Below are 18594 nucleotides of genomic sequence, written 5' to 3' on the forward strand. Positions count from 1 at the left end.
GACCCCGGGGAACTGCTCAGATGCCCTCATTCCTGTACCTGCCGGGTCTGTGGATCCCCTTATACTCTTTCTGATTCAGGGGAGATGAACCCAGGTCTTCCCAGTGCACCAGCCAGGATCGTCTTAGGCTGAGGGGGAAGCAGCGGGCAGGACCACTTCTAGATGCTGGGACATCTCCCCACCACTCTCTACTCTGTCCCTGAGGATCCCATCACCTGCCATGTTACCTCCTGCCTTTCCCTGTGGCTCTCTTCCTGTCCCAATCCCTCTCTCCCAAGATGTAGCTTTCTCTTGCAGGTCACACCCTGAGCAGGTGGGTCAAGGCTTCTTCATCCCAGAGTGTTTTCTGGGAGAGAAAAAAACATTTTCCTTCTAAAGGACATTGTTCTTCTTCCAGAAGACAGGGTGCTGTGTACTCAAGCAGCCCTCCTGTCTGTGGAAATGATGGGAAGAAAGAACTTGGATGCGGGACAAGAGTGAGAGTTCATGAAGCCTTGGGGTTCCTGTGGGATTGGGGTGAGGTGGGGCATGTCTGCCACACATGTGGACAATTTCTGGTTTGCTGGAGTTGGGGGAGGCTCTCAGAGCACAGGCTCTAATGCCAAGATCAGAAAGCTGGCAAATTTGTGACCTTGTGGTACCCTGTCCTGCAATTAGGGGTCAAAATTACAGAGCCTGAGCTGGCTTGTTGTGTGTGTGTGTGTGTGTGTGTGTGTGTGTGTGTGTGTGCTCATGTATATGTGTATGTACATGTTTACATGTGCACATGGAGGCCAGAGGACACTCTCAGCTCTTGTTCTTCGGGAACTATATATCTTCCTTTTGAGTGGTCTCTTATTGGCCTGGAATTTTCGATGTAGGACAGAATAGCTGGCTAGAGAATGACCTGTCTCTGCTGCCCAAGGCTGGGGTTGAGAGTGTGAACTACTGTACCTGCTTTGTTGTTTTGTTTTGCTCTGTGGATTCTGGGGATCAAACTCAGGTCCTCACACTGATAAGACAAGTGCTTTCCCTACTGAGTCAACTGCCCTAACAGAACACACAGTGACACCGTCATTTGCCACACATTCTCTGCGGCTTAGAGAACTAACTTGGGACGTTGCAGTAGAGATGGTGTGGTACACACAGCCCAAATACTCACCATCTTTGCCTTAAAAAGAAATTGGTCAGCCCCAAACTCTCAGCAACAGCCCAGGGAGGTAAGTGACACCCGGAAAGTGTCATGGATGGCAGCAGCTCTGCCAGTCTGTGAGAATCTGCTAGAAGTGGACATGGGCACCCTGTGGAGGGAGAGAGGTTTCTGGGCAGGGTCATGTGGGCACCAAGAGGCATATTTGTCTGAGAACTGAGGGACCCACCTCCCTTGGCCTAGTTTGGTAAGGGTGTATTCAGCAAAGCTCTCTACTTTGTTTATTTGTTTGGTTTTGTTTGTTTATTGTGTGTGGAGATCTGAGGACAATTTGGGGGAGTCAGTTTTCTCCTTCCACCATGTAGGACCCCCAGTCAGGCTTAAGACATCAGGCTTGGCCGCAAGCACTCTTCACCCACTGAGCCATCCACCCAGACCCCGTTCTAGTTTTCTTTGATCCCAGGCTGATCTCAAGCTTGACACATATCCTGGGATGACCTTAAGCTCCTACTCCTTCAGGTCTCTAGTGTGTGCAATCACTTCCAAGTCGAGCCCTCCATTTCCCCCTTGCCGCTGCCCAAGAATGGACTAAACGTCTCTATTGTCTCACAGCAACATGCACATTGGCCTGAGAGCCTGTGGCTAAACTGTCTGGAGGTGGCAGCCTGGGCATGTGAAGGACTCAGCCGCCATTTGCTGCCACACATTTATTGAGCACCTGCTCTGTGACAGGCCACTTTGCGAGGTCGCTCTGTCAACATACAGAAGCTCATGGTTCACACAGACCAACATGAAGGACTGTCTTTCCAGTCCTTGCCCTGCTATCCCTAGACAGGTGCCTGGGAAAGCCTAGCTGCCCCTCACTGCGGCCAGAGGAACAGACACAGCCTTGGGAAATGCTGCTCACTGGCAGCCTCCCCCAGAGAGCCTTTCTTATCAGGCAACCATGGCAACCAACAGGGAAGCTTTGGGACTGGGGTAGGGAAGTTATTCTTTCTTGGGGAGGTGAGGCCAGGACTCTAGTGACCCCCAGGAAGTCTCACAGCACTGGGAGACAGTGGGGGTTGGGGGTCCCAGAAAAAAAAAAAAAACAGCAGACAGGTAGAGAGAGGTGTCCAGGAGCAGCAACTGCTACTGTGGTCCTTGGCCTGGAGGCCACCAGGCTCCATGAATGAAGCAGGAGCTGCAGGATCTTGGAGGTCCTGGACCCTAAAGACCCCTATGGATAAAGTTCACCCAGGAAGCCCAGCTCTGTGGCCTTGGTGACCAGCAGGTGGGCGTGGAGGGTAAAGCCAGCAAGGGCCTTGCTCAGATAGCCAGAGAGACTAAGGCAGGAAGCTGCGCAGGGTGAGGTCATCCCCATCTCGGTCCTCACTGGGCTCTGTCTTCAGGTCCTGGACCTTGGGCAGGTCCCCATTGGCTGTGACAAGGGCCCCTTCACCCCCCTCAGGCAGTAAAGATGAGATGCAGATCATCTCGGTGGGGGAGTAGTTCCGCACTGGGTACATGTGCTTCTTACGGGAAAGGCGGACAGCTAGGACCACCGTGCACACCAGGAAGATGGTGGCCAGAGAGGCTAAGATGAGGATGGCTAGCAGGCATTGCTTCACTGGGATGAGGTCAGAGGTCCCTGGGGTCGTTGTGGCCAGAGAGCTCCAAGGGGTCACAAACAGCCCGTTCTTCAAACCATTGTCATTTATGTGGCCAGTTGCCACACGATTGCCCTTGTGAGTCACAGATGGCCCAAGGAAGATGATAGAGTCAATAGGCTCTGTGGACATGGTCTCCGTGGCCGTGGGCTCTTTGGAAGGTGTTTCTGTGGCTGTGGACTCTGTAGACAGACTTTTTACAATCAGACTCCCAGGAAGCTGGGTGGTCTCTGCCTCCGTGTGTGCTGGATGCGAGGTCTCAGCCTCTGTGGGCACTGGATGCGAGGTCTCAGCCTCCATAGGTGCTGGATGCGAGGTCTCTGCCTCCGTGGGCGCTGGATGCGAGGTCTCTGCCTCCGTGGGCGCTGGCTGCGAGGTCTCTGCCTCCGTGGGCGCTGGATGCGAGGTCTCTGCCTCCGTGGGTGCTGGCTGCGAGGTCTCAGCCTCCGTGGGCGCTGGCTGCGAGGTCTCTGCCTCCGTGGGTGCTGGCTGTGAAGTCCCTGCTTCTGTGGATGCTGATTGGATGGTCATCGCCGCCACTGTGGTTGGCCTCCACTGTGTGACAGCTTCTGTGCTCTGTCCTCCTGCATCTAGGCCAGCAGGGCCGGTGACAGTGGCTGACTCAGAGGTTCCAGCCCCCACAGAAACTCTCTGCTCTAGCATGGTTGTCACGGTCAGAGGTTCAGGGTGTGCACCCACAGTGTTGGTAATATTTATCAACATTTCTGGGGGGTCTGTGCCTTCCGGAGAATAGTCCGGCTCTTCAAACTCATCATCCGAAGCGGCCTGTCTCCGGTCCCGGAGATGCACTGGCTCCAAGGCTTCCTTGATTCCGTGCTCCCAGGGGTCCCACGACCGAAGGCAGTTGCCAGGGCCCAAGAGGCTCAGCAGCAGAAGCAAGTGTGGAAGCATGGTACCTGGGAAGACAGGGGCAGAGAGGCAGGAGGGATGGCATCAGCCTGTGCTGGCTGAGGATCTCACAGGCAGCCCTGGTCTGGTCTGGGGCAGGCACTGTGCAGCAGACATCTCTTGAGATGGGACTCTTGGCTGCTAGAAGCTTTGCACTTAGCCACATAAATAACGCCATCAGAGATGGTTTACCAACCTCACTAGCAGTTTTGGTTAAATTTTGTTTTCTCCCCCTCTGCCCCCACCGGTTTTTTACCCTCCCCTCTGGAGACAGGGTTTCTCTGTAGCTTTGGAGCCTGTCCTGGAACTCGCTCTGTAAACCAAACTGATCTCAAACTCACAGAGATCCACCTGCCTCTGCCTCCCAAGTGCTGGGATTTAAGATGTGCGCCACCAACTCCTGGTTTATTCTTAACTAAATATATGCATCTGGCCTGGTACTCACTTTGTGGTGCAGACTGGCCTTGGACTAAGCAATCCTCCTGCCTCAGCATCTCACACTACAGCATGAAGGGGTGTGCCACTGAGCCCAGCAAAGGAAGTCTTACTTACTACATTCACTTATCTTTTTTAAGAAGATTTATTTTTATTTTATGCATATAATTGTTTTGCCTGCCTGCATGTCTGTGTGTGCACCATGTGCATGCAGTGGCCTTGGCAAATAGGAGAGGACGTCAGATCCCCTGGAACTGGACTTACAGACAGTTATAAGCTGCCATGTGGGTTCTGGGAACCAAACCCGGGTCCTCTGCAAGAGCAGTCAGTAATCTCAACGGCTGAGCCATCTCTGCAAGGCCTCCATTTACATTTTTGTGTTAGCTCTTCTCAATGTCTGGGTTTTAGTTATTTGTGTTTTATTTATTTTGCATGTGTGTGCATATGTGTGTGCACACGCAAGCCATGTGTGCAGGTCAGAAGACAACCTGCAGGAGTCAGTTCCCTCCTTGTCAGCCCAGGGATTCAAACTGGTTCTCAGTCTTGGCAGCAGTCGTCTTCACCAGCTGAGCCTCTTATTGGCCCTTAAGTTTCTATTTTAGACATTAACAGTGTCAAAAGAACAGCAGGTGTCACACAATACAGTGGCTGAGTAGAGGAGCCCTCTGGGGTCTGAGGACAAAGCCAGCTCCTTGGTCCCTAATAGGTCTTAGCCCCATCCCCTTCATCTCTCTGTCTCCTCCCTGCCCCACACAATTTTTGCCTGTCTTCAGTTCTCTCTCTCTCTCTCTCTCTCTCTCTCTCTCTCTCTCTCTCTCTCCTTAAAAAAGGATGTATTTGAACTTAACAAGGACAACACCAATAGACATGCCATAGGGGACCTAGAAAGACTTCAGCCCTACTTAAGAACTTCAGCCAACTAAGGAATGCTGAAATGGAGAGAAATAGTCCTCCCCAGGGAAGAGCACGCCAACTGGTTATCCACCACCCAATAGTCATCTCTGAAAACATACATGCAAGTAACCTTATACAGAAACAACAATTAATGAAAAAAGAAGCCATGAATTTGAAATAGTTCAAGGAGGGATATATGGAAGGGTTTAGATCAAAAAAAGGGAAGGGGGAAATGATGTAATTATAGTCTCAAAAATAAAAATAAAAAACCTGCTGGGTGGTGGCACACACCTTTAATCCCAACACTTGGGAGGCAGAAGCAGGCAGATCTCTGTGAGTTTGAGGCCAGCCTGGTCTACAGAGCAAGTTCCAGGACAGCCAGGTCTACATAGAGAAACCCTGTCTTGGACAACCAATAAAACAAATAAATAAAAAAATTAAAACTTTAAAAAAAGTTTCTTCTTAGTATTTTATACTATCCATATGACATGTCTATATGGGGCTGTGTGCACCTGAGTGTAGGCATCGGGTCCCCTGGAGCTGCAGTTACAGACGGTTGTGAGCTGCCAGATGTGGGTGCTGGGAACCAAACACAGGTACTCTGGAAAAGCAGCAAGTGTCTTAACCACTGAGCCATCTCTCCCCTTCTCTGCATCTCTCCTTAGTCCTGTTCCCTTTGTGTCCTTGCTTGGACAATGGGGATGACAAGACTTGCCTCAAAGGCACTGTGAAGATGTCATGTTATAGCAAATTCTCAGCCAACATTGGATGCTCTGGTTGCTCCAGTCAATTTATTCTATAAATCCCTCAGGGCCCAGAGCCATCAACTGCAGGTTCAGGACCCAGGAGGAACCTCACCTCTCAAGGAGCTCAGCCTTCAGACTTGTCTGTATGAGACCACTGTCCTCCCAACCAGGGAACCAGGAAGAACAGCCCCTTTCCTTTAGGCCATCATCCCCTTGTCTCCTTACTTCCTCCAGGCATTGTCCAGGATTTATAAAGGCCAGCCCTAAAGAACACTGTGGTGAGTGGCAGGAGCTGGGTACTTGGTGCCCTGCACACAGCATCCTGCAGCAGTACACTACCCCTCCAACAGTGTCTTTGAAGTGGACAGCTTCCGCATCCATCATTTCCTATATTTTTCCCTGGTCCTTCATTTGTGTAATTGGCAGGAGGGAGGGACAAGATGACTCTAACCTGTAGGGCCCTCCTAGGGTTTGATGTGGCCTCTTTCACGGGTTAGTTAGTATTGCACCAAGTTTTTGTTTGTTTGTTTGTTTGTTTGGTTGGTTGGTTGGTTGGTTGGTTGGTTGGTTTTTTTGAGACAGGGTTTCTCTGTGGCTTTGGAGGCTATCCTGGAACTAGCTCTTGTAGACCAGGCTGGTCTCGAACTTACAGAGATCTGCCTGCCTCTGCCTCCCAGGGGCTGGGATTAAAGGCATACACCACCAACGCCCGGCTTTGCACCAAGTTTTTAAATGCAACTCTGAGCACATCTTTGTGGGCTTTTTTTCCTTTGTTTTTATTGTTATTTCGAGACAGAGTTTCTCTACATAGCCCTAGCTGTCCTGGCACTCATTCAGTAGCCCTGACTCACCTTGAACTCTCAAGTCTGCCTCTCAAGTCCTGGGATTAAAGGTATGAACCACTATGCCCAGTTTGATCACATCTTCTACTGAAATGTGAAAACAAACTTTATGGTACTTGCATGGACAGTCACCCCTGTTACAGAGGCAGGCACAGGCTCAGAGATGCCAAGATTTTTGCCCAAAGACACCTGGGAAGGGAGTGGCCAAGTCCAGACCAAGGGAGGCTTTATGGAAAACATAGCCTGGGTGAAGGAGCAGAGGTGCTGACCAGCAGAGGGCTTAGTTCAGGCCTGTGGAGCTTGGATCCTGGAAGTGGGGAAAGGCTCACACTAGTTGTTCAGTAACCACCAAGGTCCTAGAAAGGGGCAGCAGACAATGGCATCAGATGGGAGGGGGTTCAAACACTGCCTCTTAGAAGCTGTGTGACTTTGAAACAGGCACTTGCCTCTCTGAGCAGGGTTCCTTCTTAGAGGAAAAGACATGACCCTGACTGGGTCCTGTTTACCTGGGGGGAGAGCAATGCAGGAAGAAGCCACCGGTGCTGAGGTAAGTGTCATCATCATGACAAAGTACACCGCGCTGCCCACACCCACTACCTCCCCTTGGTTCCTGGAAGGCAGAGACTTAACCACTTCCTGAAATGGGGGTGGGGTGGGGTGGGCACTACAAAGGCTAGCCCTTCAGTTCCTGGGGGCAAAGCAGCTTGTGGGGGGTCAGAGAGTCTGAAAGTCAGGGGTCCCATCTGCAGGTGAGGGCCAATCAGAAAGGAGCCAGGCTGCTTCCTACCCACAATCTCCTGTACATAGAGGCAGCCTGGGGTGAAGACAGGGCTGGCCAGAATCCCATATTCACCTCATAGAGCTATGTGACTCTGAGTGCCCTCCCCAACCCTCAGCTGCCTCATGTATAAAATGAGTGACATTGCTTCAAAGATGTCCCATGGGAGGTCCCTGATGTTGGCTTCTGAAAGGAAGAAGCCTTCTGTGAGGACACAGCGAGGCTCAGGTTCAAGAGGGCCATGGAAATGAGAATGCTGCCACTGTGGCATCCAGGGAACTGGGAGCCGTTCCCTCCTGTGGGTGGGAGCAGGGCAGCAGCGAGCAGGGTGGAGGGAGGGCCCTGGCATCAGAAGGGTTGCTGGGTCCAGCCTGAGCAACACCTCTGTCTCATATAAATAAGTAAATACATTAACTAATATAGTTTCTTCTTTAAAATATGTGATCAGGCATGCTGATGCATAGCTGTAATCCCAGCACTTGGGAGCTAGAGACAGAAGAACATACGTTCAGCTGTAAAAGTAAATGTGTAAACCAAGAGCTGGGGCTGTGCCTCCCTGGTTGGGGCTGTGCCTCCATGGAAGAACATTTGCTTAGCACAGAAGATGATGTGCCCAAATCTCCTTGCCTGGGCCTGTCCAGCTTGAACCACAAGTCATACATCACAGAAGTCCCCAAGTCTCTACTACCCAGGGCCACTGGCTGCTCCAGGCCATGCCCTGCCATCAATGGACATCAACAGGATGGGCCTGGAACACCACGGCCTGGAACATCTGTCCTCTGCAGGGATGGAATCTCGCCATGCCCGAAACAGGTGGACCAGTACCAGATGCGTCACTGGTGATGTTTCCTGAGGTCCAGCTGAAAGCGACTCTCATCAAGGCCCCGTCAGGCTGCCGCTGCAGTGGCTTTTCTCTGGGTAAACTCCCCCATCTTCTCAAGACCCCCATGACACAGATGAGGAAGGCAAGCCTTGGAAGGGTGGCTCACCCTCCTACCCTCAGGTGACAGGAAAACAAGATCAGGGCTGGGCTGAGCTTCGAGAGGGTGGAGCCATGTCCAAGTCCAATTTGTCTCGATGCTTGCCTGCCTGTTTCCTGTCCTTCACCCCCAAACCAGTAGCTATCTCCCTCACCCCTGGGGTTTATGAAGGGCAGGCTGCCAGGGCCCTCGTTCCTCCAACACTTTTGACTCTCTTAACAGCATCTTAGAGTGATTTTCAGACTCCAAGAGAGGCAAAGCATATGCCAACAACCAGGGGAGACTGGGGCACATGCACCTCAGGTCCCATGAGGGGTCTATGTCATGGAGTCAGATGACAGTCCATCATAGTTCTGTCCCAGACAAAGCTGTATGACTGTGGGCAACTCAATTCACCTCTCTGAGCCATGGGTATCCCATCTGCTATATAGGTGTGCCTCGGTTTGCCATGGGGTTTAGTCCCTGTGAATCTGTGGTGGCACGGACGTGTGAGAAATACATTAACACACTTGACCTGACAACACACTGTAGAATAGCCAGGCTCAGCTAAAACGTGTTGGAAATGCTTACCTCAGCCTGCAGTTGGGCAACATTGTCTAACTCCAGCCTGCAGTGTCTAAGAATCGATAGCCCAGGATAGATCAGATCAAAAACTCAAACTGTGGGTTCTCCAGGATGGCTGCTACTTTCACACCACCACGAGGGCAAACAGTCACTGGACAGCACTGAGGACAGTGTGTGCAGAGGCAAGAGATCCATTCCTCTGCCTGGCAGTGGTGGCACACACCTTTAATCCCAGCACTCAGGAGGCAGAGGCAGGTGGATCTCTGAGAGTTGGAGGCCAGCATGTCTACAGAACTAGTTCCAGGATATCCAGGGCTGCTACACAGAGAAACTAAGAGAGAGAGAGAGAGAGAGAGAGAGAGAGAGAGAGAGAGAGAGAGAGAGATCCCATTCCTCATGGGGCTGCTGAGGGTGAGTGAGGTGTGGTACTCACAAGATGTTTAGCAACCAGTAAATGCTCAATAAAAGCCAGCTGTTAATCATCATCATCTTTTTGAAATGGGGTCTCACTATGTGGCTAGTCTGGAAACTCACTATGTAGATTAGACTGGTCTTGAACTCGCAGAGATCCAATTGCCTCTGCCTCCCGGGGAGTGCTGGGACTAAAACCATGTCTAGATCATTGTCATAACTTTGAATTTTGCATTTAGGGCAAGGGGCTCCCTGTTAACCACTGTTTTGTCCTGGGAAATCCCCAACCTTAGAGCAGGCTGGAACTGGCCTTTGCTTCCCCAGAGAACTGAGATGCACAGCAGTTGGTCTCTGTGGAAGGACCTGGATGCCACCCTCAGTTTCAACCTCCAGGTTTGTGAGTCATACAGACTGAGTTTGGTGTGTGTGCTGAATATCGCCCTAAGACCTGTCCCATTAAAGGATGGAACCATCGTTCTGAGGCCCCCAGACACCTAGAGTCACACAGGCCAGGCCAGAAGCAGGAGCTTGAAGCCAGGCAACAACACCCCCCACCCCACCCCCTGCCACACACACACACACACAGAGCCCCAAATCATCTGTTCTTGGAACCATTCAGATCGTCTTGGGTTTGGTCCAGCATCTTCCATTCTGTAAACCTTCCTGAAGTTTGTCTCCTAAAACTCCATTCAAGTTAACCCATGAATTCCTGAAGCTCAATAATACAACCACCTGGAGACAGTGCCACATGCCCGGGATCGAGCAACAGGCAGGCACACAGCTGGGGTCTCCCGTGACTCTTGTGCCTTAGACTCAGGGGCACCAGGGTAATCTTCTCTGGGCCACCCCACCAGCCCACAAGCTCATGGAGGGCAGGAACTCTGTAGCTGTCAACACCAACAGGCCCGGCATGCCCGGTCAGGACCACTCCCAGCCCCTGAACTGCACAGAGATGCCGTCTGCAGTCTCCTGTATTTGTCAACTAACACATCCCACCTTTTAAAATTCACATTCCCACCTATAAACTTTTTGTTTGTTCTGAGGTAGTCTCATGTTACAACTGGCTCTTTAGCTAAAAATGACCTTAAATTACTGAGTCTGCCTGCTGAGTACTGAGATTAGAGCTGTGTGCCTTGACACTCAGTTCCTATCATTCATTCATTCATTCATTTTGAGACAAGAGTCTCACTATTGTGGAATATTAATTTAAGATGTGTTTGCATTGGTTTACGCTGTGGAACATTTGTTTAGTGATGCAAAGACATGTTACATTTGCTTGATTAAGTAAAATTAACCTGGGGTCAGGAGGCTGAGTCAGCAACTAGTTGACAGGAAGTGGTAGGGAGGAACCATGTATAGCGAGGGTTCTTAAGTGGGGGTTGAGTCCCAGTTTTGGGGGAGCCATAAGCTAGGAGAGGAGGTTAGCTACTTGCTATTTCACCTCAGACTTTGAATCCCAAGTCCTACAGAGGGACAGAGATCTAGATAAAGTTCCCTTTAGTCGGGTGCCAGAGAGGGAATTCAGAATTCCCATCTGGCTACGGCCAATGCCGATGAACTGGTAGCTGCAGACTTGCAACTGCTGGTTAGGACAGCTTAAGGGACTGCTACTAAATTTAATGAAAAACAACATCTCCCTACGTGACCCAGGCTCGCCTCAAACTCATAGAGATGTACCTGCCTCTGCTTCCAGAAAATGCTGAGATTAAAGGTGTGCGCCTCCACTCTGGGGCCCCGACTCTTCACTAGTAAACATCCTGTGTGTCTAATTAATATCCTGTGGCCCCATTGCAAGGCCACAAAGCATGGTGTTAGATAATGTGGGGGCTCCTTAGCCCCAGGAACCAAGCATGGCTTGTTGGAACCCTAGGGCACTGGCCAGCTACAGGTCAGCTGTGAGGCTTAGCACGAATTAACTCAAGGAGAGCTTCACCTGGCTTTCTGAAAAGGCATATATAGCACATAGCCCAGCCAGATGGTCTCCCTCAAGTGCATCACCCTCCGATCCCCTTTTCCTGCACTATGCATCAAAGGAGACTGACAGAACTAGTCACCACTGTCCAGGCGCCTGCAGCCAGAGGCCTGTGTGGCAGCCTAACTCAGTGCCTCTAGCACATGACATCATATGTAGCTGCCTCTCTCCTCAGAGCTTGGTTTCCCCACCTATAAACAGCAGCATTGACCTTTAGGAACACCCAGGTGACCCCAAGGCACCAAAACCCCTCTGGTGGCCCAGGAGGGACCCAACCCAGGTTTTCTGGGGGTGCTTAGCAGGATGGCTCTTCCGTTCCCCAGTTTCAGCTCTCTGGCTGCTGGCCATTCTGGTGAGGAAGGAACATCCACACAGGGTGTGGCATCAGCAGAGGCACCCAGAAGAGCCACCTCCCTAACCCTAACCCTAACCCTAACCCTAACTTGTATATAGAAGTTAGTTACGGGAAAAGGAGGTAAGATGAGGCCACCAAAAAGCAGAGTGGTCAGACAACAGGAACCAATTTCTATCTGCAGGGGGAAGGGCTCGAGGTTGCTCGGTGCCAAGCTTGCCAAAGGGCCTGGGCCAAACCCCAATATCATCCAGCAAAGGCAACACAGGTCTGTAGGTATGGCAGATGGGATCTGCTTGGGTCTTCAGCCCCTGCCAGTCTCCAGTGGGCAGTGTTTTGCCTAGCATGCCTGAAGTCCTGGTTTTGATTCCAGCATCAACGAACCAGGTGCGGTAGAGGTACATGCCTATAACCACAGGCTCACAACCATCTTTAACTCCAGTTCCAAGGGATCTGACACCATCTTCTAGCCTATGAGGGCACTGTACACATGTAATGAGCAGACATACATGTAATCGAACACACATACAAAGAACATTTTTTTAAAATTAAGACTAATTTAAAAACAATTTTTCATGAACAAGTTCTATTTTCAAAATCTAATTTAATTTTTTTAAAAAAGCAAAAAAGATATGGGTGGGCTAGATGACTCAGAGGGCAAAAGTGCCTGCCAGGGATGTCCACTGGCCTGAGTTTAGTTCCCTGAACAGACTCTGACCTCCACACATGCTGCATGATATTCATGTGCCTGTCCGTACACACAAGTTCATATGAGCACACAAACACAGCAATAATAACATACAAATAAAAATAAAAAATTTAAATCATCAAAGAAGATTGGCATGGTGGTTCATACCTGTAACCCCAGCACTGGGCCAAAGCAAGAGGCTAGCCTGGGCTACATAGAGTTCCAAGCCAGCCTAATGAACAAATGGAAACTATATATAATTTGAAAGAGAGAGAATCCCAAAGAATATTTTCATGCTGTAACAACCTCAAGATGAATTCCACACCATCCTTTTGGGACTCTTCCAGACTTAGTCTCAACTCTGGTCTTAAGTTTCCCCCTCATGACAAGAGCGGGCAGGATAGTTCCTAGGGAGAGGGCCCAGACTTCTGAGTCTCCATTCAGAGACTGCAAGGTAGCAGCCATGGCCTGGTAACCAGACAGCAGTTAGGCAGTATCAGGAGAGACCCACAGCTAAGGCTAGAGGAGACCCAGTCTCCAATGAGACCTTAGTCCAGGGCCTCAGTGACACTTGGAAGGGCCCCGGGTTCTGCCATGTGTGCTAGCAACACAAAGGCAGGCCTCTTGTCCCTAGAGCCCCCAGCCACTCCCCAAAGTTTTGCAAACCAGAACTTACCCTGCTCAGCAGAGCATGGGGCAGCTGCCTCAGGGCCCAGAAGTGACTCTGCCTCAGTGACAAGGCCCCAGCCCACACTGCCAGACACTTGTGGTCCCAATGCGCCTACCCCCAACGGCAGGGTGTGGAAGAAGGAAGTGAGAGTGTGGTTACTCAGGCTGGTCATGTGACACCCACACCCCCTTGTTTGTGACAGCTTTGGTGACAAGTCTGATTAAAATTGGGTGAGCATTGGCCTGATGCCACTCTTGGAAATCAAGGAAGGTATGGGACCTTACAGGTGACGGGACCTCTGGGTGAGACCTCAGACAAGAGTCACAGCATTTCCATGGGCAATGGAGAGTGTGGCCAGAAAGAACCCTGTCACGGGAGGCTGAGGCCAGTTGAAAGGGAGGGCAGGTCTCACTTCCATTCAAGATGGAAAATGGCAGGCAGAGGGGAAGGAACCACAATGCACCCACTTCTTTGCTGCTTGTATATAGAAGAGCTTTCGTGTCACGTGTGTGTGTGTGTGTGTGTGTGTGTGTGTGTGTGTGTGTGTGTGTGTGTGTGTGTATCCCCATCTCTGTAGCTCAGCTTGTACTCAGCATCCTCCCTTCTCCTGGGCAATAGGATGCTTTTCTTCTCACTCGGTTCTACATAACCAGATGCAGTGGTTCTCACTTACAATCCCAGCACTGGGGAGGCCAAGGCAGAGAGTGCTGCAGGTTTGAGGCCAACCCGGGCTAAAGAATATGACTGTCCTGGCCACTCCACAGGTGAATCACCAGGTCCCTTTAGCAGAATTCTCCAGGCAGTAACGTCCCCAATTCCCCAGTGGATTTCTCCTCCCTATCTTGTTCCTTTGGCCAACCCTACATCTCAGGTTGTATACCATCCATGGGCTCATGCTGTCCCTCCTGTAGTCCTTCATGGGACAGTGGGACCAGCCAGGAAACAGGGCAAGAGACCATCACCACATACTGCCCAGTAAATATGTTACTCCAGGGTGGGCTGTAGAGTCAGGCAGGAGAAGTGACAATGACACCAGGGGTCACAACCAGGGCTGCACTGAGTAGACAGGCTCAGGTTGAGAGTGCACAGCACAGATCTGGAAGGGGGAAGGGGGATTAGCCTCCAGGGTCTGCCCTGCCTGCTTGCAAGGCCAGGCTCAGGACCCACATAGAGAGAAGGCATACCCTGCCTTGCATGCACACAGATTATTTAAAAAATGAAAGTCAGCAGGGCCAGGTGGTACATGTTTGTAACCATGGCACTTAAAAGTCAATAACAAGAAGGGTTTGAGGTCAGCCTGAGCTACAAAATGAGACCCATCTCGATAAAATAAAATATGAGCCAGGTATGGTAGTTCATGCCTGTCATCCCAGCATTTGAGAGGCTGAGGCCGGCCTGGGTTATGATATAATGAGTATCAGGCCAACCAGAATCCCACAGCTTATGTCAGAAAACAAAACAGGGCCATGTATAAAGGTGCCTGCCACCAAACCCTGAGAACCTGAGTTCAAGTCCTGGAATCTACCAAGTAGAACTGACTCCTAAAAGTAGTTGTTCTCTGTCTGTCTGTCTGTCTGTCTGTCTGTCTGTCTGTCGGTGCCTCTCTGTCTGTCTGTCTGTCTGTCTGTCTCTGTCTCTCTCTCTTACACACACACACACACACACACACACACACACACAAACACACACACACCATGACATGAATGTGTATGCACTTATACATACATAGAATAAATGAAATTTAAAAATGTCTAAAAGCAAGCAAACACACAAAACAAAACAAACAAAAAAGATAGACAGACCCAAGGCTCTGTGATCAGTCATGACAGTATCTTTTAACTGCCTTAGGAAGCCAGCGCTGAGGCCCTCAGCTGACCTCACCTGAATAGACAGATAAATTGCAGCGACAGGACTCAAATCTGGGGCTGTGATGTGAACTACATGAAAAGGAACCGCTACTGTTCTTTGTCCTGGTGAGTGCCTTGCCACCCAGCTCCGCCCCAGCCAGTTGATGTGGCAGAAGACAGCTGCCTTTCACCCAATCAAGGTCCATCGAGCAGGGAGACTTGCTTTCTAGAGGCACACACATTGCCAAGTGGATCCCGGTTCAAGCTTTCTGTGTGGGGACCATAAAGCCACATCCTCCTGCACCTGACACCTGCAAGGCGAGCCATCACGCAAGCAGCTTTGTGCCTCTAGGAATGGAGCCCTGAAGACTCTCCAGCACCCCCAAGGACCAAAGCAATGGTACTCAGCATGAGAACATCTTGGGGAAACACACAAGTTCCACACCAGGGAGATCTGTCCTTGGTGGAATACAAAGCAAGCGTTAAAATTATATCCCCACTTGTTAAAGCACATTTAAAAGGAGGCAGAATAAAGGACCCTGAGCAGACAGACAGACAGGCCCTGCTTGATTTGCAAACAGACACAAACAAAACTTTAGCCATTTCTAGGAACTACCTAAAGACAGACAGGACTTGTCCTCAACCAATCAGAAGTAACCAATACAGTTATAATCAACCAATCAGAAGTAGCCAATACAGTTATGATCAATCACTAGGAATCTTCCAAACCAATCAGATCTGTTTTCCTTTTGAATCTCTCAAGTACCCTCAGCTGAATTCCTGAACCTCGATGGCTTGAAGCTTATTAGTTTTTTATTACATTTTGTGCATGCATGTGTATGTGTGTGTACACCCCCGAGTGTGTACACAGGTCAAAGGGCAACATTTTGTTTTTTTTTTTTTTTTTTTTTTTTTTTTTTTTTTTGTTGTTGTTGTTCAAGACAGGGTTTCTCTGTGAAGCCCTGGCTGTCCTGAAACTCACTGTGTAGACCAGGCTGGCCTCGAACTCACAGAGATTCACCTGCTTCTGCCTCCCAAGTGATGGGATTAAGGGCGTGTGCCACCATCATCTGGTCAAAGGGCAACTTTTAAGTCAGTTTGTTCCTACTATGTGGGTCCTGGGGATTGAACTCAGGTCATGAAGCTTGTTGGCATGTGCCTTTAGTCGTCTTGACAAGCCCTGAGCTTCATAATTTATGTATCATTGTTTAAGTAAACGTTCCAAAATTTTTTCGTATGTCTCAGCTTACCTTTTAGCACACTTTCAGTCATTCAAGGTGCACAGGTACCTGTTATCAAGCATTTGTGCTGGGCAAGCACTCTACTCCCAGTCCTTGTTGAGGCAGGGGCTTCCTAAATTCCCAAGGCTGGCTCTGAACTCACTCTGTGGCCCTAGGCAATTCCTGAATTCATGATCCTACTTCCCACACAGCTGGGACTGCAGGCCTTTGCCACCAGTTTGCTTTTTAGAAATGGAGCCTGGCAAGATTCAAAATCCCCGGTAGACTACAGCAACAATTGTTTGCATAAGAGATTTGAGGAGCTAGGTGTGGTAGCACACACGTAATTCTAGCATTCTCAGGCTGAGGCAGGAGGATTTCAGTAAATTCAAGTTCAGCTTGAATTATGAATGGAGATCCAGGACAGCCAGGACTAGGAATCAAGGCTCTATGTAAAAAATAAACAAACCCAGCCAGGCCTGGTGACACACACCTTTAATTCCGGCCCTCAAAATGGAGAAGGAGGCTGTGAGTTTGAGGACAGCCTGGTCTACAGAGTGAGCCCCAGCTTCAAAATACAAGAGAGGGAGGGATGGAGGAAGGGAGGGACAGAGGAGAGAGATGGATTTGTGAGGAAATTGCATGAGATGCAGGCACTGTCACCATGCTCGGGTGTGTACTTATAAAGCACTTCCTACACCTCAAGGGAAAAGCAGGACACAGACGCGTGTGAACAGCAACACTCCCATCGTGTGGGTGCTGAGGGCTCGACCCAATCTGAGCTCACATGGCTGACCCTCAGAAGCAGTTTGGGCACCATCTCCTTTACAGATCTCTACTTTTTGTTACAGAGGGTTTTAAATGCCCATAGTGATGTCATGCTCATTTGTTTTCCTTTATTTTTTAGGTACTACTGAATTAATTATGTGCTAGCCCTCTGCCCCAGAGCTATATTCTCAGCTCTGTGTTTACTTTATAATTAGTAAATAGAGGTCTTGAAAGGGACAAGGATTTTACAGACTCTGTATACTGACATAATTATTGCCCTTTTTTTTCTGGGATCCATGGGGTCAGTTTCCTACATGTCTGATTGCTTCTGAGAACTACCAACCATGGTTCTTTTCCAAACACGTTTCCTTCCCATGGTCACAAAGTGGCACCAATCCTACTGGTTTCCAGATCTCTGTGGAGGATTCTCTGGAAGGGGTCTAGCAGCCTCTTCAGGTATTACAGAATGAACTCTCAGAGGGCAACTCATTACCAACAAGAGAGCTCTCTCTGGAGAGGACCAGATAATAAATCTTTACTGTTTTGTGGATCTGTGAAGTTGAAAGAGCAGCTATGGTATGTAAACAAATGAATGGACTGTATTTCAATAAAACTTTATTTATATGAACAGGCAGAGGGCCAGACTTGTCTCTGTGGCTGGTAGCTTGTGTTCCTTCTGCCTGGGTACTTTTATTTTTTTTTAAATCAATAACTGCCTCTCACTCACCAGGCTCTAGTTCATATGCTTCCTCAAGCCTTCCCTGCTCACTGCACCCCTCCCCCATCATTTCAGAGCACCCAGTCCTGCCCCTGCTTGATGTGTGCCTGTCTCCTTAGAAACTTCAGGAGGAACGCCATGTCTGTTTTGTTCAGTGTGGTTTCATCTCCTTGTCCTAGCATAGTACCCAGCTCAAAGAAATAGTTGCCACTCAGGTTCCCAGGTCCTGTCCTAGGCTCTTTAACCATTACAATTGTCCCACAAAGTAGGTACTATTGCTGCCCCATTTTATAGATGGGAAATATCAGGTCCTGAGAAGTGATGTATCCTGCCCAGTGTGATCTGCTGGTAGGTGGAAAGCCAGAGTGGACACAACAGGTGCCTGTTAGAGCCGGTATGTCAGCTCCTCCCCACATCCTAGCCTGTTATGACCAGTCTGGGAGGATTCAATGTTCCTATGCCCCTCACAAGTTGTGAGATCCTGGAGTATGGGGCAGGAGTTACAATCAACAATGCTGAATGTTGGGTGCTGGAGCCCAGTGGTCAGCTAGCATGAGGACTGAGGTCTGGTTCTGGGCCAGCTGGGGACAATGTGCTCTTGGGTGTTAGTTACTGGTCATTGCTGACACAGCCCCATCTCAAAAGTGAAACTGGCTTCTGCTTGGTGGACAAGTAAGGATGTGATGCCCAAACCATCCCCAGCCTCCTGAACAGCCATTCCTGCCCTGAACCCAGTCTTCCTTGTTTTAGCTGATTTGCGGTGGGAAGGGCTCCCCAGGCTCCTGGTCATACAGTTCCAGGGACAGATATCACCATGGCCAGTAGCTGTGTCTGCCTGATACCTTTTATTGAACTTTGAGTTTCTGAGTGAGGATTGGGAGGGAAAACTGAAACCCAGGGACTTCATTAACAGGGCAGAAGCATCAGGTGACCAGAACTGGCCTGAACTTCAACTTGCCAGCACCATGATGGGCCGGTACACACCCAGTTATTAAGGGAGTCTTGGCAATATGTAGGTGGGC

The 18594-nt window shown here is 49.8% G+C and overlaps 1 protein-coding gene across 1 annotated transcript; it reads right to left on the reverse strand.

The window, feature by feature from the left end:
• Nucleotides 1–1427: 1427 nt before the first annotated feature.
• Nucleotides 1428–13490, reverse strand: Selplg (selectin P ligand). Its single transcript, XM_027415967.2, has 2 exons — nucleotides 13026–13490; nucleotides 1428–3695 (listed from the first exon to the last, which is right to left on the reverse strand). Exons 1-2 carry the CDS (start codon nucleotides 13189–13191, stop codon nucleotides 2455–2457), a joined length of 1407 nt encoding a protein of 468 aa, XP_027271768.2. The 5' UTR covers nucleotides 13192–13490; the 3' UTR covers nucleotides 1428–2454.
• Between the last annotated feature and the right edge of the window lie 5104 nt (nucleotides 13491–18594).

This window comes from Cricetulus griseus, chromosome 4 (genome assembly GCF_003668045.3).
Source record: "Cricetulus griseus strain 17A/GY chromosome 4, alternate assembly CriGri-PICRH-1.0, whole genome shotgun sequence".
NCBI classification, from domain to species: domain Eukaryota; kingdom Metazoa; phylum Chordata; class Mammalia; order Rodentia; family Cricetidae; genus Cricetulus; species Cricetulus griseus.

What these genes read in the sequence shown, in the direction of transcription:
- Selplg (XM_027415967.2), bottom strand. Translation starts at nt 13,191, where the DNA reads ATGACCAGCCTGAGTAACCACACTCTCACTTCCTTCTTCCACACCCTG. An exon ending in CCCATGCTCTGCTGAGCAGG is followed by an intron (nt 3,696 to 13,025) that starts GTAAGTTCTGGT and finishes CTGTCTTCCCAG; the next exon opens with GTACCATGCTTCCACACTTG.